The sequence below is a fragment of the Synchiropus splendidus genome, chromosome 17 (assembly GCF_027744825.2).
Source record: "Synchiropus splendidus isolate RoL2022-P1 chromosome 17, RoL_Sspl_1.0, whole genome shotgun sequence".
Taxonomy (NCBI): domain Eukaryota; kingdom Metazoa; phylum Chordata; class Actinopteri; order Syngnathiformes; family Callionymidae; genus Synchiropus; species Synchiropus splendidus.
In genome coordinates, this window is record NC_071350.1 from 19,812,743 (window position 1) to 19,840,126 (window position 27,384).

The window sequence follows — 27,384 nt, forward strand, 5'->3', positions numbered from 1 at the left end:
TGCTGGAGCACACATCCTCATCCTGGTCAGAGGCAGAACAGAGCTGGCAAACATGGACTCTACACCTCTTAAAAGCCTAGAAAATAGGTCAAAATTGATTTAAAAAAAATTAGATTTGTATTGGACCGATGACAAGAAAGTAGAGCAAACATAGATGAGCAACATTTCCAGTTTGGATCTTTGAGTGTCGCAGCAGTGCGAACATACATGGCCACAACACAGCACTGGGCCTGCAGCGGGGCTGAGGAGAACCAGCTCCTCTCTCCAACGTGAGACAAACACAAGTCAACAACCAACCAGGCGAGGCGTCTGGCCTGCTGTCAGAAGAGGTCAGAGCTCCTCCACTGACACTCATCAAGTCATGGGGTTTGGAAAGGTCCAGGGTTTATACGCCGGGCTGCCAGAGACACTCCCAGAGATCCAGATCTCCTGCTCTGCATGTGGCTCTCTCTGACCAAACCCTCACCAGCTGACACCTTCCTCTTCCACGCAACACGCTAACTGCCCCCGACTCATGCCGCAGTCTTCATGGCGAGTTATCAGCCAGTGGAAGCAGCAGTGATGGGGACGAGGGGCTGAAGAACGCTCATGAGCCCAGGTTCCCCGCCGGCGTCCTCCTCCAGAGAGCAGTCAGCCTCACGAGGCTCCGCCTGCCTCCTCCTCCTCCTGGAGCTGCGTCTTGACTCTAATTGTTCCGCCGAGGTTCCAGCTCCAAAACACACAAATATTTACCACAGAAGCAGCACGTGGTTGGCACACAGCAGCTGGCCATGGTGTCCCAGCAGGGAGGGACTTGGAGGAGGACGAGACGTTCCGACCCACCCAGTGTTTGGCACCGGACCTCAGCCAGACTACTACTACTACTACTTTCAAGTATTCCAAATGTAGTGTGTCGAGCGCAGTTTTAGCACAGTCCACTTGAATACACTTCTTTTGTGAAGGGGATGCTTGGTTAGAGACTCAGGAGTCACAGTTAGATGAGTCAGAGCTGAAGATACTGCGGTTCACTCCCTGGACAGGCCCCCTGCACCAGTGAGCAACACAGCCCCACAGGATAATGACAGGCTCAGTCCAACTGCTGACCTCCAGATGGATCAGAAGCTTCTCGCTCGTCGTGAGGCTGCAGGGGTCACGCACAGCCTCACGCCTTCCATTCTGTGGCAAGGGTTCCAGTGTACCAGCACCGAAACCCAAACAACCCACATTAGCATGGCGTTTTCATCAGCACATGCTCGCTGGTCAGGAAACAGCAAAGGAGACACGAACCTGGGCTTCAACACAACATGCAGACCGATGACGTCACACCCGAGCGGCCAGTCGCGTCTGAACGGTGTAGAAACTGGAACCGAGGCAGAAAACTAGAACAAACTGGACAGGGCCGACTCACCTGGAAAGCGTCCATGACGTCACCCAAGCGTGTCCTGGAGCAGACGACTGGCGAGGGGAACTTGGACATGCTTGGACATTGAAAACACACACACACACACACACACACACACGTTGTGGACTCATTTCTGGTTTAGATCCCTTTTGGGCTGTCCGTCAACTCCACGGTGTGTTCAGGGGCAGCTCGGAACTGCCGTCTCTGTGAAGTGCACGTGACACATTCATGGAAATGAAAACATGGAGCCGTGATTCGTCTTGACTTGTGAAAGAACATTATCCCCACGTCTTGAACGCACGGCGCACCTTCGGAGCAGTCTTCTACCCGGCGTGTCCTTCAGCGTGCGCCTGAATCTCCATCCGTCATGACTTTCATTAGTTTGCAGAAGGAATCCAGTCAAGGCTGCGGATTTAGGCGGATTATCCGGGATTAGCGCCCAGCGACTAACTAGATAGGGTTACTGGTTTGACTCGCTTCTTGTTTAAAAAGGAATTTCCGGCCCCGACTGGCTCCAACGTCCAAAATAAACCACCTATTCTCGTTCGCTTGGCTTGACTTTATTAAACCTGCTGCAATATTCCGAGTGTCGGGGGCTCCAAAATGGCGCTGAACATGGTGTCATGAGTTCAAACCTGAGGCCACACGCCGCACTTCCATAACCTTTATTTAGTTTACAGATGTTTCCACTGACGTTCGGTGGCTGGGAGGAGCATTAGTGCTATTTACAGTCCAAAATGTTTATTTCTGTACAGATTTCCACCCTGATCAATATAAACACTACTTTTAAGACCTAGAGCTGTTACAAAGCAAGTATTGAAAGCAAAAGAAAGACACAAATGATGACATGAAATCATGAGAGCAAGCTGAATGAAGCAGTAGAGGAGATAGTAGAACTGGTGATGGAGGACTGGGGAGGCGCTGGTCCAGTACAAGAGCGACACAACCAGACTTCACACCAAGATATCAGCGAAATATCGTGTACGAGAGTCGTGTTAAATATATTCTACAGCTGAGGTCGGAACTACTCTGAAGAGGAGAAAACTTTTCTACGCATCTGCTGTTGGAGCGTCCTTTGTGCAAATATCGAGAGTCAAGACAGCTAAATTCCCTGTTTGGATCCTTCACAACACACAGCTAGCGGCTCCTGACCTCCACTCTGGGAAGGCTGAGGGGGCGGGGCTAAACACTGGACTGTCAAAACACAGTCACAAAGGTCAAACAAAGGTGCGCCACAACGTCTGCTCTCAGTGTTTTGTGTTGCGCCGCTCAGAAGACAACACAAAGTCATCGTGCACCGTATTAGCAAGTGTGTGCGTGTGAACAGTGTTGCAGTTGTGTTGGAGTCTGACAGTTAGTGGTTCAAATCCTGGCGCACACTAGGGCATCAACAAGGCCTCACAGACGCACAAACCCAGCCGCCACATCGCTGTGACGACCAGCCCGGACCAGAGGCCGGCGCCCGCTTGTGTGTGTGTGTGTGTGTGTGTGTGTGTGTGTGGCAGAAGGCGTTGCGCACAAAGAAACCGAGAAAAGCGGCACATGCATTATCTTCCTCTAATTTCATGACGACAAATCAATGAACACAAAAGAATCAGCTGGTCAATTTCTGCTCCAAAACATGAGTGTAGCAAACAGAGTGTGTGTTTGGAGCACGGGGCGGCTCCAGGACGGGGCGGCGCCAGACGTCCTGGACTCAAGAGGGCGAGAATGATGAGCGGGTCGCGGGTCGGCAGCGGGGAGTTTTACAGAATCACACAGCAGTTGCTCTCGCCGGTCTTCTCTCTGTTCCGCTGGCCTGGACGCACGCACGCACACAGACACACACGCGCGCGCACGCACACACACACACACACAACACACACACACACACACACACACACACACACGCACACGCACACGCACACACAGAGACACACACACACACACACGGACACACACACACACACACACACAGACACACACAGACACACACAGATTTCATGAGCAAATCATAGCGACCTTGTCCTGACTGTGCATTCACTCTATGGACGACATCCAAGCCCGTATGGGTCCAAAGTCAGAGGTGAGGACACAAGTGACCCAGCTTTGGCCCCAGTCTGGACTTGATGCCTCACTGCTCTGACAGAGGCCCAGCAGGGGGAGGAATCTCAGTCGCATCAACTGCTTCAGCGTCCTCCAAACAACAGAGCCTTCGTTCTCGAACCCTGCAGCTATATCTGTTTGTTTTCAGGTCTCGGGACATGAAATTCGTCCTCATTTGAAAGTGAACTTCAATATAGCGTATACACAACAGGGGCAGCAGGGGGCGCTGCTGAGTCGACCCACTGGTGACACCCGTGACTGTGTAGTCAGTCTCTCTGAAACGAAAGCTTGCCGCCCTCTGCTGGCCAGACTGAGTACTGCACCACAGGGGGAGACTCGGAGTGAGTCAGAGGACCTGTGACCACGTCTTCGTCAGTGACCCTGTCAATCATGAGCTGGAACTCTGCTACGTCCGTCACATGACCGTGTCAGTACCGACTCAGAACACACGCTGGAGTCACGTGAGGTGAAATGGCTCTGAACAGTGGCGTCACTGTTTCAGTATTTCACAGCTGTGTTTCCAGCAGACGCCGCCGCTGCGGCAGGTGGAAACTTTCAGCCTCATTTCTCTGCACACCAGCATCAGCCACCCTGCATTTATTGCTTCAGTGAGAGAAAGAAGGGCCCTATTTAAGGTTCCACTCTTGGTAGCGCTGCTAATAAAAGCAGCTCCTGCGACGGCGGAGCAGTTCTTATTATCTCCAGCCCTTCACAGCAGGGAGGCCTGTCCTGGCCTCCTCCAACACAGGCCACGTCTGGTTGGAAACCATGGCCGGACAGTGGCTGGGCCAGGGAGCGACCTGTGAAGGGACACACATACCTTGGGAGTTTGGCTCGGGCAAGGTCTCTCTGGCAACTAGATGCATCACTGTGGTCTTCCCCAGCGGCAGCTTCAGAGCTGAGGGACAAACAGACAGAGAGAGAGAGAGAGAGAGTCAGGTTGTGGTGGACAGAAAGTGGCTCATCCAACAAGGTTGCACCAAATATTCCTCTTTACAAAATCCATGTGAAGTGTGAAATGCACGAAGTGACGGAGCCACGCGCCGCTCACTCCGGCGCACGTTGAGAGACCAAGAATGGCTTCCCGGTCTGATCTTCACATGCTCGACAGTCTGACTTCCTCAGGTTGAACAAAACCTCCTTCAGCTTTATGAGAGTGCAGGAGATGAATTTCATCCTCATCTAATGGGATTATCCAGCCAGAGTGCAGCTGAAGTCGCTGGAGAACATTTCCAGCCAATAGTAGCATATCAGCATGGTTCCCCCCAATAGGAAGCTCACTGTGCACTCCACAGCACGGGAGCTCTCTGGGAGACGGCACCTGGTAGCCTGACCTGGGCCTGTGCACATCAGACAAAAAGGAAAAAAGGGCTGCGAGGCTGCACAGCAGCCAAGCCACCCAGACAGAAGCCGGCGAGTGAAAAGGCACTCCTGCAGCTCCAGGTGTGGACAGGTGCCATGGCAACCGGCTGATCTGGTCTGGGCTCATAATGTTCCAGCTGAACTGGTGTGAAGGAAGAGGCTGTGACATGGAGCTGAGCGGAGCCTCCGACGTCACGGAGACCTGTTTTTGGCCAAAGAGTCCGGGTACAGAGTGTTTTGTTGGCGAGCGGCACCAGTCACATCCTGTTATTGGCTGGAACAGGGCGGCTGCCAAAAACAGCGGCTGATTGACAGACGGCTTTTGAATGCGCGCGATATGAAGACGACCAAATGATGAGATGAGGGGCAGATTAGAGCGGAGTCATGGGCGAGTCCGAGGAGCGACTCCAAACCCTGAAAGGCGGCTTTAAGAGCCTTTGTGCTGCTTGACGTCTCCTCTCATGGCCAGCCTTGGCCCTTTCCTGACCACTCTCCTTCCCTCCATTTCCTCCCTCGCTCCATCAAAGACGGCTTGTCCGGAGCACTGAGGTTCCTCTGTTCGTGTGGCCCGGGGGGAGAAAAAACAGGAGCGCAGAGGAGAAGTTTCCAGCGCCACACTGCCGTGATTCTCTGTGTGCGTTTCTCTGGCTTGCCTGAGTGTTTTCTCACCTCCTAGTGTTACATTGCCGTGTAGGAAGCGTCCCTGGTAGATCAGCCGCAGGATGTTGGGACTGCTGACCTGTTCTTCCTCCCAGTCTGAAACACAACAAAGAGGGTCAAGAGTGGACAGCGCAGTCAGGCAGGCCACACTGCATCATCACGTTTAGTGACATCATCACAAAGCTCTCATGTCGCACTCATGTTTCCTCCCACTGTCAGAAAACCCCTCCCGCCATTACACGTGACAGCTATACTGCCTCATGCTGTGGTTGGATTCTGGTCACACTCACTCTCGCTGGATCGGTTTGCATCTGGAATGAGGATCAGCACCTCTGAGTCCGAGGCCATGGTTCTCAACCAGAAAAGGGTGGATTGCTCTCTCTAAGGAATGAGTCGCTGCCTCAAGTAGAGAAGTTGAAGTATCTTGGGGTCTTGTTCTCGAGTGGGGAGGGCGAGGGAGTTGGAGATCGGTCGGTGAATCGGTGTAGCAGGGGCGGTATTGCAGTCGCTCCAGCGCACTATTGTGCGTGACAGAGAGAGCTGAGCCAAAAGGCAGAGCTCTCTATTAACTGACCAATCTTCATCCCAACCCTCACCTGTGGTCATGACCGACAGAATGAGATCCTGCATACAAGCGGCTGGAATGCGTTTTCTCAGACGGGTGGCGGTCGTCTCCCTCAGAGATAGGGTGGGGAGCTTTGTCACTCGGGAGAGACTCGGAGTAGAGCCACTGCTCCTCTGTGTTGAGAGGAGTCAGTTGAGGTGGCCTCTTTCTGGAGGCCTCCTTTAGAGGGGTTTCAGGCAGGGCCAGCTGGGAGGGGGCCGAGGGGTCGACCCAGGACCAGGAGGAGGGATGAGAGCTCTACACTGGGAACATCTCGGGAGAAGGGCGTTTGGCATGGCCTTCTGAAGCTGCTGCCCCCGCGACCCGGTAACGGATAGCAGATGAGGATGGATGGATGATGGTATCTTTGCTCAGGTGGAAACAGAAGACAAAGCTAATGGAGGAGCTAATCGACCTTGACATTAACGACAGCGATCCAGATACATCTCCTCGAGTCCACTGGGAAAATACAGCTTCAAAGTCAGCCAGAGGAAGTAATCGCTAGCCATGAACAGTTTCTGTATTGTGTCGTCTGGTGAGGACTGAGAACTGAGAGGTGAGAACTCATATTCTCAGATGTTTGAATCGCGAGAGCGAGCTGAAGCAGAAGAGAAGCTGGAGGAAGACAAGTGTGGCGGAGGGAAAACACAGGAGTGCAGTGAACGGCAGCAGAATCTGCCCTCCAGATGTTGGCCCCTGGCTCAGAGGAGGTCGGGAGGAGCCCGGCTTCACAAGCAAAGTCCAGTCCATCCGCATGATTAAACGCTCTCGCACGCCGTCATGCTAATCTGACATGTGACTGAGCTTTGGCACCGTGGGAAAAGCCATGCTAATGAGCACTTAGGTCAGAGCTATCAAGTGAATCCGAACACCGGTGCAGAGCAGAGGGAGTGGGTGTGCTGCACACAACGTACTGCGAAGCCTCGTTCCAGGACACTCGCAGAAACGCTGGCTATAATTAAGAACATTCTCACACTCAGACGCAGATCTCTCGTCTCTCCGGGTCGCGAGCACAAATCCATAACACTGAACGCAGCGAAAGCCTCCACCATGTTGTGGCTATGTTGCACTCCATCTGCAGCACTTGAATGATTTTCGACTCAATATGATGACGGCAGTCACGACACCTCCGAGCGGCTCGCCCACACCTCACTTACCAAGTCAAACGGATTCTCCCACCAGCTCACTTCCTCACGCCCACAAGCACTCTCGTAACGCTGGCAGAAATTAGCATTCCATGAAGCCGCACATGACGCTAAGAAACTTTGAGGGCAGTATTTATACACGCCAGATTTCTGCGCTCATTTGTCGCCGAGGCCTGACGGCAATATGTGCTGTGGGAAGTGAAGAACCGCTGAGCTGGCACTTTCTTTTGAGAGGTCAGTGGAACCAAAGAAATGTCAACTTTAGACAGAGATATTGTAAATGAACTCCACCTCCTCATCGTCATCATCATTTGTGAATTTTTCTCCCAATAAATTTCATCCAATAATTAAACTGCCACTTTAAGGGAAACTGTGGATACTTTAGCACTTAGCTTCAAAATAAAACCCCTTTATTCGGCAGGTCTGGAGGTGGTCCTGTCCGAGATGAGACTGGGTAGATCACTGCAACATGTTTCTTCTTTAGAACGTTGCAGTAACAGTAACAGTTTGTCACCACAGCACATGCAGGGGTCAAGGTTCATGTCACACCGAGGTGATGCCTGCCTCATTGCCAAATCTCTCAGAATCACGGTAACTGAAATGAAACTTCATAACTGTCGATGATCTCAAGCAACACGTCGAGCGTCAATCAAAGAAGAATGTGCTGACTCACCCATTGGCCAGTTGTCATAAACATGTTTGGCGATGTCGGCTGCAGAGTCGTTGGGAGAGAAGAGGAATTCTTTCGTCTTCCCGCTGACTAAAATGAGCCTGAGGTTGATCTGCAACACAAAGGAAGGACAAGGCATGTTAGCTAGTTTGGTCTGGTCCGGCTGCAGTCATGGTCGCATGGTCTATGCGCTGTCGTGTGCGTGCGTGCGTGCACGTGCGTGCAGGGGGCAGAGGCAGATGTCACACAGGCCCTTCGCGACCGTATTGCTGTTTAAGCAGTTTGTCCTTTTTCAGTTGCAGGTTGGAGTGGCCCGGGTGATGGTGCCGTGGGAGCCTTTGTTTTGGGCCGGTGGTTTGGCTGGCGGTGGAAGATGTACTTGAACCGGTGCCTGATCTCAGGTCTGTCATGACTGTACCTTCATCTTCAGTCCAGTTCAAGTGACGGCAGGAGAGACTCGGTCCAAAAGATCCAGAGGGAACAGGATTCACATGTGCAGTGGAAACTTGAGCTGTCCAGACCTGACAATCCCAGTGGCAACACGACCTTAGACCGAAATCAAAACGCACACGATACACTGTCACGTCAAGACCCTGCAAGTCCACGTGGCTCCATATTTCAGGGTCAAAAACACACCTGAACTAGTGTCGTGCCCCAAAGGTGTGACTGACATGACTCACGTCATGCGTCATCAAACATCAATCATGAACTCAGGATTGGATTAGTGAGGCGTCAAGCTCAGTGTTCTCCCACATCCAGCGGCCGTGACCAAGTGCAGCGCGGCCTCACATGCGCTGGGGTGTCTAGCCTGCAGGGCCTGTGGACCATCACGTGTGGGACGTGGTTCCAAGTGTATTTCCATGTGCAGAGCATCTGTTCGTCCCCCCAACCCCTCGGCCGCCGCCCACCGACCTCGCTCAGCGCTGAGTGACAGACACACCCGCGCACACGCGGTGATGTAACACCCCTGGATTGAAACAGAGATCTCTGTAAGCATGTTATCAAATCAGCTTAAAGGTTTAAGCTTGAAGGAGACACACACACACACACACACACGCTGCGTACACACGCTCACTCTCACCAACACACACAGAAAAAAAGCACATTTAGTGATTATCATATTAAAGTTCTACTTGACCACAAAGTTGACCCCGAGAAAGACACGCGCCGATCTCCCCCAAGAGACGGGCCGAGCGCAGTAATACTCGCATTCACTTTAAGTCTAAGCACTTCTGAAAGCAGAGTCCCAGCTGCCATTATAACGTCCTGTCTTACACTGGTACCTACACTCACGCACTTGTACCTTCACTCACGCTTAGGAGGGAAATACGTATTGGTGGCACAGGTGCTCTGTGCGCGGTGGCTGAAAATAGAGCGGTGTTTTTGTACACTTTTGCCAGGTCAATGAAGTGATTGTGCTGTGATGTGGTAGTACTTGTTGCAGACAGTTTTGGAAAGACTAGAAGTGTTGAGTTTGCTGTAGTAACTGTACTTACAGCTGCCATGAGTGTCGTCGTGTTTCTTGTGGTTGTACTGTAACAGGTGGTGGGTGTTTTCCTGGTCGTCGATGGTGGTTTTGGAGTTTACTAATTGTTTCGGGAGTTGGTGGGTCGGCGTCTCGGACCAGGAAGTAGATTCTTGAATCATGGAAGTTATTTGGTGGAACTGACTAAGCGTCCGGTGGAGCGAGCTGCCTGGCTCAGCCTGCACTCTTGAGCGTTCCTCTGTTGTGATGGAAGTTCAGTGTACTTCTACTCAAAAGGACCAGATGAAATGAGAGGTTCAGCCGTAGTGAGAAGAACTTCACTAGCAGATCTACATGGATTGCGATCGGCTGACGAAGCTGCCGGAGGCAACAACGCAGCGGAGGCTTAGAAATGCTGCGTCTCTCCTGTTGATCCAGTGAGAACAATTCCACACGTTTGACGTCTTAGCCCACACTGTAACTCTAAGGGTTCAATTGAAACGGCTAAATCTCAGGGTGAACGACTGATTTATCAGGGCTGACATGAGCACTATCATCGGGATCAGCTGATCAAAATGACAGGCTCACATTCTTCGTCTGCGTCTGCTTACATTTGTACACTGGGAGTGATATGTTACTGTGAATTGTACATTACAGCTATGAGCATTTGAATGAATGAATGAATGAATGAATGAGCCTTGGCATGTGCTGCTCACTGACTGATGCTTCACTACGAGGCTGCAGCTGATTCATGAACATTAAAGTAGGATTTCACGCTTCAGGATCGGTGTATTTTTGAAACTGATGTTTGAATGACACATGAAGTGACTTGGCTAATACCACAGTGTCGAGTGACAAGTGAAGAGCACGAACATTCCTGGCCAAACACCTGGCGGTTGCCATAGTGTCACCATGGTGACAGCCAGTGGCGGGCTGCTTGGCTGACAGCACCTCCGCCGCCAAACCCCCCTCCGATCCCCCGGTGTGTCACATTATATTGTCGTCCTCTCCTTGCAGCAACCTCTGCATCTCCACTCCGTCCCTCCCCCCACCCTCACCCCCACCACAGGCATGCAGGAGGGCAGAACAACACTGAAACTGTGGTGCTAAACTCAGAGAAGCGTGCTGCACAGCACTCGCTCCATCCTCTCACCCTCTGATGTGACTTCCTGAGCCCTCCTCGCCCCCACCCACCCCTCCTCACTGGGTCTTCATGAATCTTAATGAGTTTCCAAAGAACAATTCAATTACTAGTGAGGTTGTCTAACAAAGACAACAGCGTCAAACATCCACGTGAACACATAAACACGAGGAGCATGGTTGTCTGACCTCACTCAGACAACCAGCCACGCTGGCCGCCGATGCTTCTGCGCAGAAGCTTGGGAGGAGATGGGTTTCTTCATTCATGCAGAAGAGATCACGCGTCCAGGCTATGTTCCTCATCTACACCGGAGACACGATGCCATTCACACCGAGGCGAAAACAATAGAAAGCGCCGCTGTTGTCGGACCCATTGTTTGTTTCCAAGGTGACGACCAATTGAAAAAGTTGCCATCAACGATGGCGCACTGAGCACCAGTACACCCTTCTTATTCTTATGAGACCTGAATGTGGACATGGTGTTTCCCATGCCACAGATGAGGCACCATCCTCCATATCAAAGCATTTCCAGGAGAACGACACTCACAGTCACGTGTTCTTTCAGCCGCCATGCGAGACAAAAGACTGCTCATGGCGTCAAAGAGGAAATTCAAAGGCAGCCAGTCATTCCTCCGTGAACGCCACTCTCCTGTCTGTCTGCAGGCAGTGCTGCCAGTTTATGCTCCAGTTTATAAGTGCATTAAAGCGTATTGCTGCTCTTTAGACCCACTGCTGCAGTCAACAAATTACAGAGTGGGAAGTCTTCCTGTGGGACCATATTAGAGCACTTTTATATGAAGTCAACGGTCGTTCGCTCGCTCGCTGCTGCTGCTGTCAGCAGGCCGTCCAGACAGAACGCTGTGTCTAAACCAGAGCAGCTGGAGTCAGAACACTGTTGTTTCAGGACAGCAAGGCCACCGCCGCAGGAAGGAAAGACTAGCCTGACTAGCGCACACATCTGATTGGACCGTACAAAGGTCGCCACCATCATGGATCTGTTTCATACGTCGTGTCTTCAGTCATGTGGCCGTAAGTGCACACAGGGACGTTACATAACTGCTGACTGCCAGAAGAGCAAACAAAGCTACAGGCATAGATTTGTAATCCTCCCAGTTGGTGTGTGATTGGTGTGTGCGTCATGAAACTCCAGTCTGCAGTGGAGAAATATCAGTCATCAGACTGACACGAAGGAACAAAGCAGAGACGAAAGACGCAAAGAGCAAGGTCTCAACATCAGACCCATGCTGTACTGAGACACACACCATGCTAACTTACTGAACCCACTTGCTCTGACAAAAGCTCTCTCCTTTCTCTCATATGGTTACGTTCTAGGGATGCTCCGATCGATCGATCGCTCACCGATCACGATTTCAGCGTGATCGGTGAATGACGATCACAACACCTGATCAGGTGTGACATGCAGGGGACAATGCTGCGCAGGGAAGGGCCTTCAAATGAAACACGCCATTTACAGCTCCAGCACTTGACGGAGCACGGAGAGTTTTCTGGGCTCATGAAAGTGAGAACGCTGGTTGCTCAGCAGCTGTTAGCGCAGCTGTTAGCGCAGCTGACGCTGAGCAACACCCGCCACTCCCAGTGTGACATTCGGAATGATAAGAAATAATCATTAATTTCACTGAGCTGGAAGAGCAGCCTTTCTCAGGTGTTGTTTACGTGGAGACGGAAACGACCGGATCCGTCGCCGTTTTGGAGTCAGGTGCTGCGTTCGTCAGCCACCTGAGTCTGAAACTGTTGAAAATGTTCGGAGTGGAAACTTTGATAACTGCAGTGCTCTCTGTCTCGTAGTCCCGCTACAGTCTGTCTATGTTACGGACACAGCACAGTCTCTAGAGACTCACCTGCCACCTCTCACATCAAATGACATGTTTTTCAGTTGAGTCCTTTTGACAGAATAGTTGCAAGGTTTTTCTATTTTCGCCTCCTTGAAGAGGTATATTAAAACGTGTCTGAACTAAAATGATTTGAAGTTCACGTTTTCACATCATGTACTCAGAAGGCCTCATCATTTGGATTACAAATTCATTGTCAATCAAGGTGATCGGTATCGGTGATCAGCAGCAACTATCCTGATCAGAGCCTCCCTACAGTGGAATTCATTTACATCCAAAACAATCGGGAAAACATCCAGGGCGACCACAGTTGCTGTGACCAACAATCTAATTCATAAACACCACCATAGGTGCGTGACACACCTCAGCAGCACAGCGCCACACCAGCGCTCTATCCTTGACCCAGCTCCACTGTGTTTGGTGACTTCATTATCTTTAGCAGCCACTTATCTCTAATGGCTGGTGTGTCACATTCTGACCCACTTCGACGACACCCTGTAATACGCCGCATGGTAAATGGAAAACAACGTTTCCGTGACGTAGAGAGGAAAGAGGCGCAGACCACTTATTATTTAACAAAGACGCGTGCTGTGAAGCGGCTGGAGAGGATCAGAGTGGCAGCAGTTATTACATGTTTACAGAGACAGAGGTCGACACACAAGTCACCCGGCTGCACTCGCACAGAGAAGACCCTGATAGAGTCCAAGACGCTGGCCGTGCCATCACCTCCAGAATCAAGCGGATGGATGTACCGTTCAGAGGGTCGGACCCGAGGTGTTGACCCGGAGCTGGAGGTCAGGGGTGTCTCCCTGCTCCAACACCAACAGAGCAAAAGTCTCACATCCTGTGGCAGTGAGATCCGTGGGCTTGGCCCGGTTTTTAACATGTTGGTGCTTGAGGAGCTCGAGCCGCAGCACATTTCTGACCCAGTAATCCTCTTTCAAACCTGAAGTACTCCTGAATGAAGGCAGGCAGCAGACGCACAAATCACTAAGTGACAGCTGAACAAGTCCCTTCAGAAGCTGTAGAGGGGAGTTTAGCAAGAGTGGCAGCAAATGGCCTGATGGTGGACTTCATCATAGGGAAGCTAAATTTAACAGCCTGGGTCTTTCTTTAACTTGGGAATGTTCCACCCTTGCCTGTCACTGCAGTCAGGGGTGCTAACCCACATGTATTAAACAGGTTCTCCACCCTATACAAAAGATCAAAGGTGTATTCTTCTCTCTAAAACACCAAGTGTAAATGAGACTTCATCTGATCTCTTTTCCTCTTCTCAGTCCTTTTTTGTGCGCCCGTTTCAAGTCGACTCCTGGGCGGACATGAAAAATGGACTTCCTTCCTGCTGGACTCTATTAAAGGGCATTAATCATTAAACACAGTATCCACAGCAAGATGGATGGTGGCAGTCGACACCACAGACCTTCATCAGACTTGCATTTAAGGGCGTCATGCAAACTTCCTGCGGCAAAGGTGGCTAATGGCCTTTTTACAGTCCACGTTGTAAAAGTGGAGCTTTGTATCTGCCTGGTGGCAGAGAGAAGCGGCGTCAGGAAGTGACATCAACAGCCTATGGAATGATGGTGAGGGGCCTGAGAGGAGAGGAAGTTATCACATGAGATTATCACCTTATTGACAGCAATAAAACGCTTCCCTCTTGAAGTTTATTGAAGTTAGTTTCGTTGACATTAGAAACACACAGTGGATGGAACCACACCTTGACTGAACCACATACTAACGCGAGGCTTATTTTGCATGGAGCGCTTCATCACGCCAAGTGTACTCAGGCTATTTCATGGCCCAACACAAACCTCAAACAGGAAATAAAAGTCTCAACATTGCAACATCGGTTTGCTGAATTATTGATTGACTTTGGTGACATAGGAAGAGGGTTTCCGCCTGGATTTTCTGAAACTGTCAATGATCAACCTCGTGTTTCCTTCTGCTGTTACTGACGTCCAGGAAGCCTCCACTATATTGACTTGCTGATCACACTCCCCTGCCTCTCCTTCCTGTCACGGCCACGGTCAGCTGTTTCCAGCAGTGCAGCCAGCGCAGCACCTGACAGCTCCGCCCGCACCACCACTGCTCCCCTGCTCAGCGGCTGATCGCACCGACATACTTCAAAAGAAAGAAGCAGGTAAAGCAGCTTTCGCTCATCATGTCTGGAACCCATCCACATCCACACACAACTGCAGCCTGTCTGCTGCTCCCTCTGATAGCACTCCCCTCTCTCATTAGCATAGCTTAGACCAGGCAGTTACGCCACTCTGGACCGCATTATTGTCGAACTTCAGAACAGCCCAGCCAGAAGAACAAGCATGCAAATGAGGACCGAACGCTGCTGTGGCTGTCTTCTGAAATAGCTTTTTAGGGACGCTGAGACCTCTCAACACCTCTTCACATTAAAGAATGTTTTGACGCAATTCAACTTCCAGACGCCTCAAGAACAAACTCCACAAGAACTGATCAGGATTGGTCGAGTGTCCAAATGAAGAGCAACAGCAGCTGTGACTAAAGAGGAGAGAGGTTTACCAATTGCCTTTGTCACTTGAATTCTTCAATTATTCTGAACATCTTTTCCCAGATGAAGAGCTCAGATCCTCAGATGAGCCAGGAGGTTCCAGGTTCATACAGAGGAAGAGCTTTCTGCTGAGCAGCCGGGACCCAGGCGGCTCAAACTGTGTGACACAGAACCTTCAGTCCTGGTCAAACATTAACAGACGACCACGTTGGTCAGCGCTGGGCGACTCCCGCAGCCCTTCAGCAGAAGCGTGGGTCACCATAGCGGAACTGGCACAGAAGCTTTTTGGTGACTTGGTGACAAAGCCGTCCTGGAAACACTTCAAGGGTGACATTAATGCACCCAGTGGCTCCACAGGGGGCCAAGATCCATGCACATGATAAGCTACTGCGGCGGCACACATCTTCACAACATTAACATGCAATATGAGAAAAGCTGTTAGGACGACGTTTAAGTACATTATGTGTGAAAACAACTAGGGTTTTGCAGTGGACTTCAAAAGACAAGCAGAGTTTGAGAGTCTTGGCCAGCGGCGGCAGCATGAAGAATTATCTCTTCATCTGAACCTGCGTTGATAATTGTTCCTCCGACACGTCAAGCTACACAACAACCTTCTGCCTGTGTTCACCATAAAAACCGCAGATTCTGATCAGCATCTCCACTTCTAGTACAATAACATTTAAGAGGGGAAAACCAGCGATTTCAACACAGACAGGAAGAAGATTGACAAGACATTTCTACTTTGTTGTGCATCTGCAACTGTTTAGGATTGAAGGACACTCCACTTCCCACATCAGACCTCATCCAGGCGAGGCTCTGTTGTGCTCATCTCCAGTGGGACCACAGAATTCCGCTACATTCTTTCAGGAAGAGAAATGAACGAAGAAAAAGAAACGGATGCTGCAAATGTGGAATGAAAAAAAAGATGAATAACAACACAGACGTCAGGAAGGAGTCTTGTATCACCCAACACAGAAGTGCTGATGCGGCGCAGACACCGTGATAGTGATGACAAGATCTGATGCCAAAGAAGGACGAAGGGAAAACGCTGACACTTCTGGAGAAGGGCCCGCTGCGCTGGGAGAGGAGACGGGCAAGGGCAAGAGCGGACGGAGCCAGTGGGACGGGACTCTAACGCGCTGGAAAGGCAAGAGGTTGATGCATGAAGGTGAAGCATAAATCCACTCAAATATTTATCACTACATTCCCCACCCCACCCCACACACACAACTGAAAAGGTCCAAGGGGTCTGCGTTAGGAGCCCAGAGACCAGACATGAAATTGTTCTCGTATGCTTCAATTGATTCCCAGCGGGTCGCTCACTCAGCGTCTAGACCTCGTCCTTTCACGCTACCATCCAGAATGAAAAACAGAGGGAAACACAATTGTGGCGAATGAAGCCTTAAGAGATCAAAATGACGAGGCTGGAGCGCTGCAGGGAACCAAACTTCACAAAAGACAAATGAAAGGTTAGACTGCATTAATTCCCTCATGGGGAAATACAATTCAGGCTGCACCAGAAGCAAATCTTGCTCAAGGACAACATGACCTTTAGCTGAAACGCGCACAAAGTGTTGAGGCAGAGCATCAACACAAGTTAGTGCATCATGCACTCTGACGATCCTTACACTCTTACTGCCGTTCACCAGGTGGACATTAAGTCAGGTGCTCCACACATGAAGCTTCTTCCCGAAACACCGGCCGCGACACCAAAGAAAGCCGACAGACGGAAGAGAGTCAGGTGCAAAACATTTGAAACAAGTCAATGTGAAACTGGATCACATGAAGCACCTTCAAAAGTCATTCTCTTCTGTGTTTGAGTCACTGGAAAGCTGACTCCAAAAGGACACGTCAGCAGGCCAGAGAGGGAGAGAGTGAGAAGACCCCACAGGAAGGTTTATGACCCCCCGTGGAGTGAACAGGAGCACCTTCTTCATCACATCTCTGACCATTTGATCTCATCCATCCTGTCCCACCTCCTCCTTTCTCGCGTCACTTCCATCACTCGTGTGTCTTCACCCCCAATCTACCCTCATCCTCCACTTTTCTGGAGTCAGAACACACACTGCTGTGACCTGCACCTCCCCCCGCCCATGCCCTCCTCCCTGCGTTTACACCCCCATCTCCTTTCCTAGGTGGTCTCTCCTGTGGAGCTAATGCCCTGCAGGCAGGATTAGCTTGATTGTAACCTTTCGAAGCAAGCACAAGCTTCTCCTTGTGCTTCATGGACGTAGCATGGATCCATGGATGACAATTCACTCACCGTATAAACAAGTAATGGTCATTAGTTCTGGTGCAGAAATGAGTGAAATCCAAGGAGGCTTCAGATGTCGAGGCAGCAAACGTGAGCGATGAGATAATGCACTTCAGAGGAGAGCGGCTGAATAGCTGGCAGACATCCGCTACATGAACGCCACTCCAGTTTCGCTCATGCAGAAAGCAGCGCTGCCCCTCAGACACCGCTCACGTGACCAGCGCCGAGTCACTGCCGGCGAGCTGTGCTGGAATTCAGCAGATGGCAGTGGACAAACACAAACGTGTGTTGGAGAAAACAACGCCAGAGTCGCAGATCCATTAGTGAGGACCCTGATGACGACCTCATAATCCCACTAATCTGCATCATGACGGTGCAGACAGGTCCTTTTCATCACAGATAAGATGGAGGAGGTGAGGCACAGACAGACGGCTTGGCGTGACCCATTAATAAACATGAAATATTTACAGAATTAGTGTTGCTACAAAGCAGCCTGCCTTCACTGCGTTGATGGAGCAGCCACACTGTCGTGTCAGAGCGACAGAGAGCAGCTGACTGAGCTTCCCTCTCCCACACCAGACTCGCCCTCAGACATGCAAGATTACTGATTTGGCAGAATGCGAACACTGTTGTTTGCTCGTAACTTTATATTTAGATAAATGATACGTAACATGAGGAGCCCACACGACTCAAAATGTGCAATTAAGCTTAACTTGAGGTCAAAAGCTGCTGAATAAATGACCATTTCCATCCATACCCTGTGATATGTGCTGCCTTATTATAAACCAGAGCACGGACTCATGAGGTCCAAGGTCCGCTGCGTCTTTTGGTGAACACACAGACCTAGCTGGAACTAGATGTCAGCAACAAATTGAATGCTGTTTGATCGCTGAAATGGGCAGAGAGGTCTGTGTGACACATTTCCTCCCACAGACAAAACTCCATCTTCTCACTCAGAGCTCTATCTTTACCTCCTGCGTGACCTCAGCTCCTCTCTAAAGATTTCCTGCAGACATCCTTCTTTATCTGACTGAGGAAAGCACCGACTCGGCTTGATTTGCCCACTCGCCCATCTCATTATAGCCAGTTTTGCCTCTCGCGTCAGGAGGGCCTTGAAAGTAAATGCTACGCGACAGTCATTTTGGGTTTCAAGAATACAAAAATGGCATTAGACATGGTTGGAAGTGAAATCAGCGAGGCACTTGCACGGCGAGTGAAATGGCTTTAAGATGAAGGTCTAGTTCAAATAAGCCTAACTCTTGTCCTGGAGGCCAAATCCAGCCCGTGAGGAGGTTTAACGCAGCTTTAAATACACCCTCTCCCCTTATTTATACTGCTGTTACGGGCCCCTGATTTGCGCTGCAAAAACTGGTGCAGCATAGCACAGCATCAGCTGCAGGAGCCAGGAGCAACTCTGAAGATCTGCATCCCTGCTGTTCACTCTTTTTCAGGTCATGAAAACAATAACTTGCTTGGATGTTTCAACATTTCCATAATGAAATGCTGATTACTTGTAATAGCTGAACAACAGGCTTTTAGCTGGGATTTTGAAACAGGGCATCCAAAACCCCGCCCCCAACCTATAACCCCGCCCCCTCCCGACACACCATGTCAACGACTGACGACTAACAAGCTGCTTTGTAAAAAACACAGCTGTGGACATCTGTTTGTACCAAAATAACTTGATCAACAACAGATAAACAGGCATCTGAGTCAAATAACAAACATAAACAGACATGAAGTCTGTTGCCACAGTAACACTGTAAGATGCAGGGGTCCCTGGGCAGCTGTTTCACTGGGCTGAGCCTCATTCATTACTATAATAAAAACATTTCTATAATGATTCCTTCCCTCACTACGAGCCGTGGTGTGTCCAGCCTTGTGTCTCCATCTTGTTTCATATATTGATGCCAGATAAGCAGGTGTATCAGCTGTGATGGTTTTCTACACTGTCACACCCACAACATCCATTCATTCAGACAACACATATGTAAAGGCTTGTGGCTCGATTTAATCAATAAAACAACTCAAATTTTGACCCCTGTGAAGCTAGTTTGCTCTCATTCTGAAAGGGCTGTGTGTTCGTCCGGGCGGTTTGGAACTTATCTGTGGTTTCCTGCTGTCATCAGCGTCACGGATCTCACCAATAGCAGTGCTTCCATGCAAATATGGCGACCGCGATGGCCAAATTACGGTTGTGAATGGTTCAAGGATGTGTGAATTTGGATCATATTCGTCGAAATTACCAGGCGGAAAGACAATTTCATGTAAAGCAGTGAGATGACACTGAGAGTTGGGCATTATACAGACACTAATAACACATTTAGGGCGTCCTGCTGAGGAAACAAGGTGTCCAGTTTGGAGTGCTGGAGGGCGGCCATTTTTTCACGGCGCCCTCTGGTTGAAAGTCTGCTAAACAACCTCTAACCAGGGGACAACCAGACAGCGGCTGTCACTTCTAAAGAATACGGCACTTTGTATGAGGAATCTGGCAACAGTTTGACGGCAAGAAAAAGGATCAATCACAGACGAGTTCAAGATGTGCTTTTGACAACTAAAGACCAGTTGATCCGTCGGAGCGTCCGCTAGATGACACTTGACCTTTGGATGAAGGCGCTCTGGCTCAGCCGCTTCCTCTCTCAGCATCATCTGTCTGACTGCATTTGCTAAGTGCCTCAAGAACAGTCTCAGCAGCCAGAGGTTTCACTGATACCTGGGAGCAGACCACACTCAAGTCAGAGCTTCAGCACAAATGTCTGCTCTGTTGGAATTGTTTCCAACCATCTGAAAAGCTCCTTCTCACTTAGCTTCTATTGCTAAGTTAGTTAAAAAGCCCCGTTCATTGGTGTATAATCGCTGCAGCCACGGGTGACGTAAGGCCAGGCTAAAATTGTCATCCGAAACACAAGTCTTCCTAAAACCTTGTGTGCAGAACTCAAACGAGCCTGACTGACCGGCTGCTTGGCACTTCATTGTCCATCACTGAACATTTACGATCCAGATTCCACCAAGTTCATCTCCGGAGATTAATGGTCCCAGTTTGGTCTCACGGAGACAACTGACCACTCAAATCTTCTATGCGTTGCGCTGTCCATGGCGTCAGGACAGGCTGCGGAAGGCGGAACATGCGCTTCAATTGAAAGCTTCATGTGTCACCATGCAACGCTGAAAGCCTTTGGCATCAAGCTCGGACCCAAGCGTCCACTTCCCAATGAGGAGGTGTTGGACTACATTGTCGGCGTTTATGTTGCCAGCCTTGCACTTGCACCACACAGGACTGATGCCTCAGTAGCGGGGGACTGTACAACTGATGTGCCCAGGACTGAAGGAGGCAGCATGTGCCGTCCACACTGGCATGGCCTGGTTAGAGCAGGGCAACAGCAGGGTGCCATTATTCATACAGGATGCACATGGTCGGCCACGTTACACGGAAACACACTCACAGACAAACAAGCCAAGTGTTATATAAGCAATCGATAGGTGAAAGCTTCTCAATCGGACTTCCTGTTGGTGGTGCAGACAAGCATCAATACAATTGAATTACAGCGACAGTCACAGAGGATGCGCATTGACCAGAACCCTGCCTGTACCAGCAGCTGTCAATACCAGCACAAAGGACAGCAGCGCCGGCGGACACACCGATACCACAGGGCCTGGTCACAAGGTTCAACCCGAGTCATTTCCCTTCCTCTCTCATCGATGGAACTGCAGTCACAGCAGAAATCGCTTGATCTCCATAGATTCCAGCAATTTCCTGAAAGACACACCGAGACCGTCGGTGGAGTCGGCAGCACCTTCAGAGCCACTTAACGTGTGGGCCACGGGCCTCCATGTGACGACGTCACGCTCGATAGATCAACTCCAGCATCCAGGCGGGATGATGTAATCCCCACCAGTGACTCAGACTGGCGACACATGCCATCAGTAACACACACACACACACGCAGCAGCCCACTGCTGCTGTCGCCATCCCCAGCTCTTCTCTCTCGGCATCCGAACGTGTCAAAGTCACAAAGCGCACAACTCCAGCTGAAGGCTGAAGGACGCGCTCAGATGTGACTCCTGACACTGGCCGCTGTTGTGCTGAGGGCAGCGCGAGTGGGAGGAGTGGCAGAGACAGAGCTGGCTCCCCTCAGCACTCCTTTTGTCCCTTGTCAATGCACTGCTGACCTGCTGACCTCCACCTTTGACTTCCCTACTCTCCGGTGTGGGTGCCTATTTTGAACGTTGCCACAAGGTTGTAATTATACACCGCTCGCCGAGTTCCAAACCACAGTGTTAAACAGACACTGAAGACTAAACCTGGAACTGACACCCACCCAAACAGATGGGCGGCTCATCGGAGGACTTGAAAAGACAGTAACCCTTAGTATCAAATGCATGGCGGCTGCTCCTCCCTCTGAAGTTCCTCCTGCACTGAGAAGGAGGGTTTTAGAACAGCAGGCGTCCATCTCAGCATGCAGCAGGAGAATATGGCCTCTGATCTCCACACAGGTCCTGAAATCGTCCTACTTGTGTGTGCGCCTCACAAGCCTGCTCTGTCGGGACAAAGTCAAATCTGGAGTGTTTGATGTTCACTCTCCTCTTCAAAGCACCCATTCTTCTCTGGGGCTTATTTACGTGAGCTCAGGTGCTTTATTCTTCTCCTACGGCTTTTTAACTTCACTGGAAACCTCCCTTAGAAAAGCACACACGTACCGACACCGCACATTCTTACACTCGGACGCCCAGACCTCGGGAGCCAGCGTCCCGCCGTTGCCATGAGCACCATTCCCAGCCTGTCAGCAGAACTGTGGCTGGAGTGACGTATCTTGGCTTTTTCAGCTCACACCACCCCACCCGCCTTCCCATGACCCCTCCCGTTTCCAAGATGAAAAAACGTTCTTCATTCTCAAGAGGCATGAGCGTTCTCTCTCCTATTCTTTTTTTCTCAGATTCATTCACCCACAATGTTTGGCACAAACAATCTCCTCTCCTCCCACTCCCACTCCCACTTCATACAGCCTTTAGAAGTGTGTGTTCATACACACTCACTGGCTTACAGACTGGGAGAGAGTGTGGGGGGATGCGGGGGAAAGGAAAGGGGAATGTGCATCTGCTGCTGATTTCAGCCACACAGGAAGAGTTATTTCCTCAGGGGACACCAGTCAGGAGCTGAATGTATAGATTGAGCAAAGCCGCGGGGAACTGAACTCTTCTACTGAGGGACAAACATCTTCCTCGTGACCTTTACGGCATCCTACAAACATGAGGCGGAGGCCCCGGCGTGAAGAAAAATCCACTTAGTCGGCAGCTCTCGGAGAAGAAATGATGGCTTCACCTGACAAGATGAACTTTATGCCCGACACTGTCAATAATTGGCGCAATAATAACCGGATACTTCCCTCACACGGAAACGCAAACGGATGTGGCTGAGCTCGGAACCAGCTGGCAGGAATCTCTCGGTGCTAAAGGGCACTCAAGATTGAACTAATCGTTTCTCTGCTTTCAGAGGTTAGGCATAAAAGTTGGAGCCGACGACCTTCTGAGAGCTGGTATGAGACTCGTGGTGTGCAGCGGATTTAGCCCATGACAGTTCAGAAAATTAATATTCAGCAGATGATTACGCCCATAATCCGCGGGAAGGTCTTAGAGCGGGATAAGACGCTTTGGCCGGACGACACACACTCACACACACTGCACACGCTCGGGCCGTCTCACCACCAGCTTCCTCTCACAACATCCTGGATCCATAATGGAGCGGCTGCTCAGAGGATGATCTCACGTCAGAGAGGTCTGGTACAGCTGGTGCTGGACCACTTTACGCAACACATTCCAACACAAACGTGAGAACACATCTGAAGGTGATCCATTAAATCACATCTCTGTGCGCAGTAGAGCGACGCAGCCACAGTCAACAGACGGCAGCTGGACTTCTCCTCTCTCTGCAGCTTTTTAATATTCTTTCTGGCTCATTTACTTATAGAACAATCAGATGGCAGCTCAATTAAAACCTCAATTTGCCTCCCAGCCTGCCTCTATAAATGGGGCAATAAAGCTGCACATATTTCCTTGTATTCAAATTGCACTCAATAATGTGCTTGACTGAGAAGCTGCACCCTGGAGTGGTCATCAGTCCTGACTCAAACCAACAAACATGCGACAGCAAGTTTCCTGGTTCCTTCCTGACAGACTGTAATGACATTAAACTACATCCCCGTGGGCGCCATTGTGCCAGTCCATGAGCATGTTTGCCCTTGCTCTTACACATGCTAGCATTTAAATCCCGAGCCAAATGTCAGTGAAGAGGACCGGGCTTTTAAGACCAGCACAGTGACCAAGAGCCCGCCTATTGGTGAGCAACACGCTTCAGATTGGAGGAAGCTTGCCGCAGGACGTGGCAGTAACCCCGACCCAACATGGTGCAGCTTTCCACCAGCATGAGAAGCAACGCCACAGTGGGGCAACAGACTAGCTCTCACCGGCGGACCTGACGGACGAACCCATTTTAAGATGGCGCCACTGAGCCACTCAGGCAAAAAGTCCAGAGCCAAACACCCTCCAAGCTAAAAGCCTGCCGGGACGGGTGTCCAACAACACCATCACCGATCCAGATCTACCTCATCTTTGTTTGTATGGTTCCTGCAGCTTCTAAAGTCTAGTGGAAGCAAAGTTCATAGTCATTTGAGCAGCAATGGTATCACAAGAGGGACGGTAACTGAAAACATGACAGAACCGCAGTGTGACCCAGGAGAGGGTTCAGTAAGAACACGACTAACCAGTTATGGCTAGGTCAGTGGATTGTGTTACTTAACTGACAATAGCTGGAGTAAAAAGCAAGCTTCAGACACAGAGAGTGCAAGTCTGACGGCAGGTGAGGAGAGATACGCTCCGCTCTGAGACACCACATACCCTATAGATCATTAGCTTGTAGCCTGAGCTAATCCACCTCCTATAAGCACAAACCTTGGGAATAACTGCACCCAGCAAAACACATTTTACACACATTTTAATTGTGTGGTATCTCACTCCGATGTAATCTTAATGAGGCGCTGCTTCGCAGGCCTCTCTGCAGTAAACAAGCAGGCTGGGAGCAGTAAAACACACGTCACATGAGGCCATGAAAATGACAATGACCTGTTGATGCGCTCGGACAGGGAGGTGCACTTGAATCATCAGTCAAAACACACCAAGGTTGATGACACTTCAGGTCGCACACTCTCACGCTTCACTTCGGAATCCAGCGACTTTTCAGCTGAAGCAGCAGTTCAGGATATGTCAAACATTAACTATACATGAGGGACCAGTGAGGTGGTTTGATGAGCGCAGCGGGACCAGCCTCTCCTCAAATCGTCACTTACTAATGTGAAAGTGGCGACGGCTTTACTGATTCATTCAGAAACATGGCACGGGAGCTCATTCGTCCGGTGGAGCTTCCAGTTGCTGCTGGGACATGACGCCACTGGCAAGTGTTGTGGAGCCATTTACACCGGCGTGTCCATTGTCACATCACTGAGGGGTATTTGTATCTGCTACATTACATCCCAGTGGCCAGTAATAAAAGTGACTGTCATTGTTTGATTGTATATAGGGCGAAATTCAGTGTTGGGATACTGAACCCCACTGAGGTGCTGTATTATGACTTGCTGACAAGTGATGCCACTTGAGTGAGATTTGATGTTGTTTTCAACCACCACAGGCCACACGATGGAAGGAATCGTCTCTTGTCATTTACATTGACAACGGTCCTCCTGAAACATGCCCTTGTCCCTTCGAGGCTCATAAGCAAGACATGTGTCCGGCCCTGGGTCTGGGTCGCTGCTTCATCCCAGTGTTCCGAGCAGGACCTCAGTGTCAGCTGGGTTGTCTATTGACTAGTGCTGGCGTGATGCAACATTGCCCTGCAGGAGGAGGAACACGTCAGTGATCTCTTCTCCTTTTCTTCACTTGTCCCAGCAGCAGCAGCCACGTGACCTCCTCCTACACCTCAAAAAGTCACATACTGGCAACGTAGCAAACCTCCAGTCAGTTACTCAGCATGCAAAAGGTCATCACCAAGTTGCCCATCTCCTCTGACAAACAACAGAGTGGAGCTTCTGGTTGGTGACCGTGTTCATCAGACATGGCCTGACCACATGATGCCCTCTGACCCCCCCTTTCCTGGGTCCAATGTCTTTACTCTTGTATGTGTGTTGATATCTATTTCTGTTCTGATATAGCAGCACATGTTGATATCTGGACCCCACATAAACATTCCTGACTCTCTTGCCAATAGTTTCTCACTCGGCACCATCTCCTTTCTTGTTGCCCCGTAGCTCAGCTCACATTCGTGTAGACTGAATAAGAACACAACAACTGACTAAGGGAGCCAGCTTCACCAGTCGAGACAGGCCTTCGCTCGCACAATAACAAACATGATCGTAACGGGTGAAGTTGGCAGCAGAGTGCCGGGGTGGCTCTCACCATGTCTGCTGGGGTGCTGCCCGTCATCGTCGCGGTTCTCCAAAGACAGCAGGGAACGGCACCAATATTCCGGTCTCCTGTGTTTCTGCCGAGGCTGACTCCGGTGGAGGTGAAGGTCTGAGATGGATCTCTCGCCTCGGTCTGAGGTCGTCGGGACGTGCTCCAACAGCTCCTTCCTCTTTTATTGCACAACCATTTCCTCCTCGCTGCTTTTCCACGTTAACCGGTCCAATTCGCCAATGTTGGTTTTGTTAATGGACCCGAGGGCCTCCTGCGACCCTCCGAACATGAACTGTATCCTGCTTTTGTAAAGCTCTTTGCGCCATATGCAGAAAAAAAAATCAGCCCGAACTGCTAGTCCATCCGTCGCTCGTCTCCTTCGCCGTAAAAAGCAGGGAAATATCCACAAGGTGAATCGGAAGCGTCTTCCGGTGGGGTCAAAACAGTCTCCTGTCCGGTTTGAGAGGTGACGCGACGCCAAAATCGAGCGACAATCTGTTAAAAACGCAGTTGAAGAGCGGCTCTCGTCCAATTCTCGGACGCTGCTTCTACACCTTCAGCTGTCATCTGTCTGGCCAGCGCAGTCAAGCGCAGAGAAGCGCGTGAAGCACATCCGGTTTGAGATTTCAAAATAAAGCGAGGCCAGCTTCCTCTCCTGTGAAAGGAATTAATCGGCGCTATTCTGCTTCTTTCTTTCCCGTTACACGAGACGACAAAATAGGAAACCGGATGAGGATCAGCTCCTCCAATTCACTGGCCACAGGTCTGGGTGGATGGAGTGTGATTTGTCAGATTGTGGTTTGTTTTTAACTGTGATTTCCCTGAGGGGAGCGAAGACCACGGACCACAGATTAATCCTTTAAAATACACGCTAAATTTGTGTCCAAAACCTTCAAAACAGTGATCATTGTCATCAGTTCGATTTTCATTTAAACTGCATCCCACAAACTGTTGCTGAGTCAAAGTTTTCCAGTTGGATTCCTCACTTAGAGGTGGAAGAAACTACTCCAAATTGCTGTTAACACAAGCTAATTTGCCCAACAAATTCTTAACTTAACATCCACCAGCTTCACATCTTGCTGATCAGCAGCAATTCTAAGCTTAATGGAAAATAGGCTGGAAATTCAGAATATTTTTCCTACACATTCTTGTTTTCCTGCAGGTTTGTTTTTAACTCAAAGAGTTTATGGACCTGTGTTTGAGCTTTTAAGAGAAATGAAAAAGAGGATGTTATTGACTTGAACGTGTTTCAGTGACGTCACCTTCATCAATACTGTGACGTTGTTTCACCACCGATGTGCCATGGAGCTGCTTTATTTTGAAGGAGAGAGCTCTCCATTTCCAGGTGCTGCTTGACTCAGTCTCTCTCAGAACATGGCGTCAGTCACCCAAGCAAGTGGTGTTCCTGACTAGTGATCTACAGTCACAGGAAGTTGTGAAACTTCCCTGAAACGCAGGTGTCCTGACGTCGTTTCTCCCTCTGTGTGAGGAGAGTGGTCTCACACCAGCCTCAGCAGACACCAGTGTTGAGCGCCGTGAGTCGAAACGCAGGGCAGTTACCCTCTCCAGGGCCACAAGTCTGACTCTTCGTCACATGATCAATGACCCTGCTGCTCAGTCTCCAGGATGATGGCTCCACTCCATGTGAGGCGATATGATGGCTACCAACTTGACCGAACTGGAGTTGAGACTCAGTTTGACTCTGAGAAGCGTCGCTTCATTTCGCTTCCCCTCGCGCGGTCAGTCAGTCCGGTTCCTCAGCACTTCCCTCTGAAACCGTGCTTTCGTCGCCCTCTCACGAGATG

General features: G+C 50.3%; 1 protein-coding gene across 1 annotated transcript; it reads right to left on the reverse strand.

Moving 5' to 3' along the window:
- Nucleotides 1-2,105: 2,105 nt before the first annotated feature.
- ubl3a (ubiquitin-like 3a) lies at nucleotides 2,106-26,150 on the reverse strand. Its single transcript, XM_053846595.1, has 5 exons — nucleotides 25,580-26,150; nucleotides 7,911-8,019; nucleotides 5,498-5,584; nucleotides 4,287-4,364; nucleotides 2,106-3,179 (listed from the first exon to the last, which is right to left on the reverse strand). The coding sequence occupies exons 1-5, from the start codon at nucleotides 25,604-25,606 to the stop codon at nucleotides 3,127-3,129; spliced, it is 354 nt and encodes a 117-aa protein (XP_053702570.1). The 5' UTR covers nucleotides 25,607-26,150; the 3' UTR covers nucleotides 2,106-3,126.
- Nucleotides 26,151-27,384: the final 1,234 nt, after the last annotated feature.

Bases quoted from the DNA above. Each gene is read 5' to 3' on its own strand.
- ubl3a (XM_053846595.1), bottom strand. From the start codon at position 25,606: ATGACGGGCAGCACCCCAGCAGACATG. The intron at 5,585-7,910 runs GTGAGTCAGCAC...GTTGTGTTTCAG, and splicing joins TTATGACAACTGGCCAATGG to ACTGGGAGGAAGAACAGGTC. The intron at 3,180-4,286 runs GTATGTGTGTCC...GCGTGCGTCCAG, and splicing joins GCCCGAGCCAAACTCCCAAG to GCCAGCGGAACAGAGAGAAG.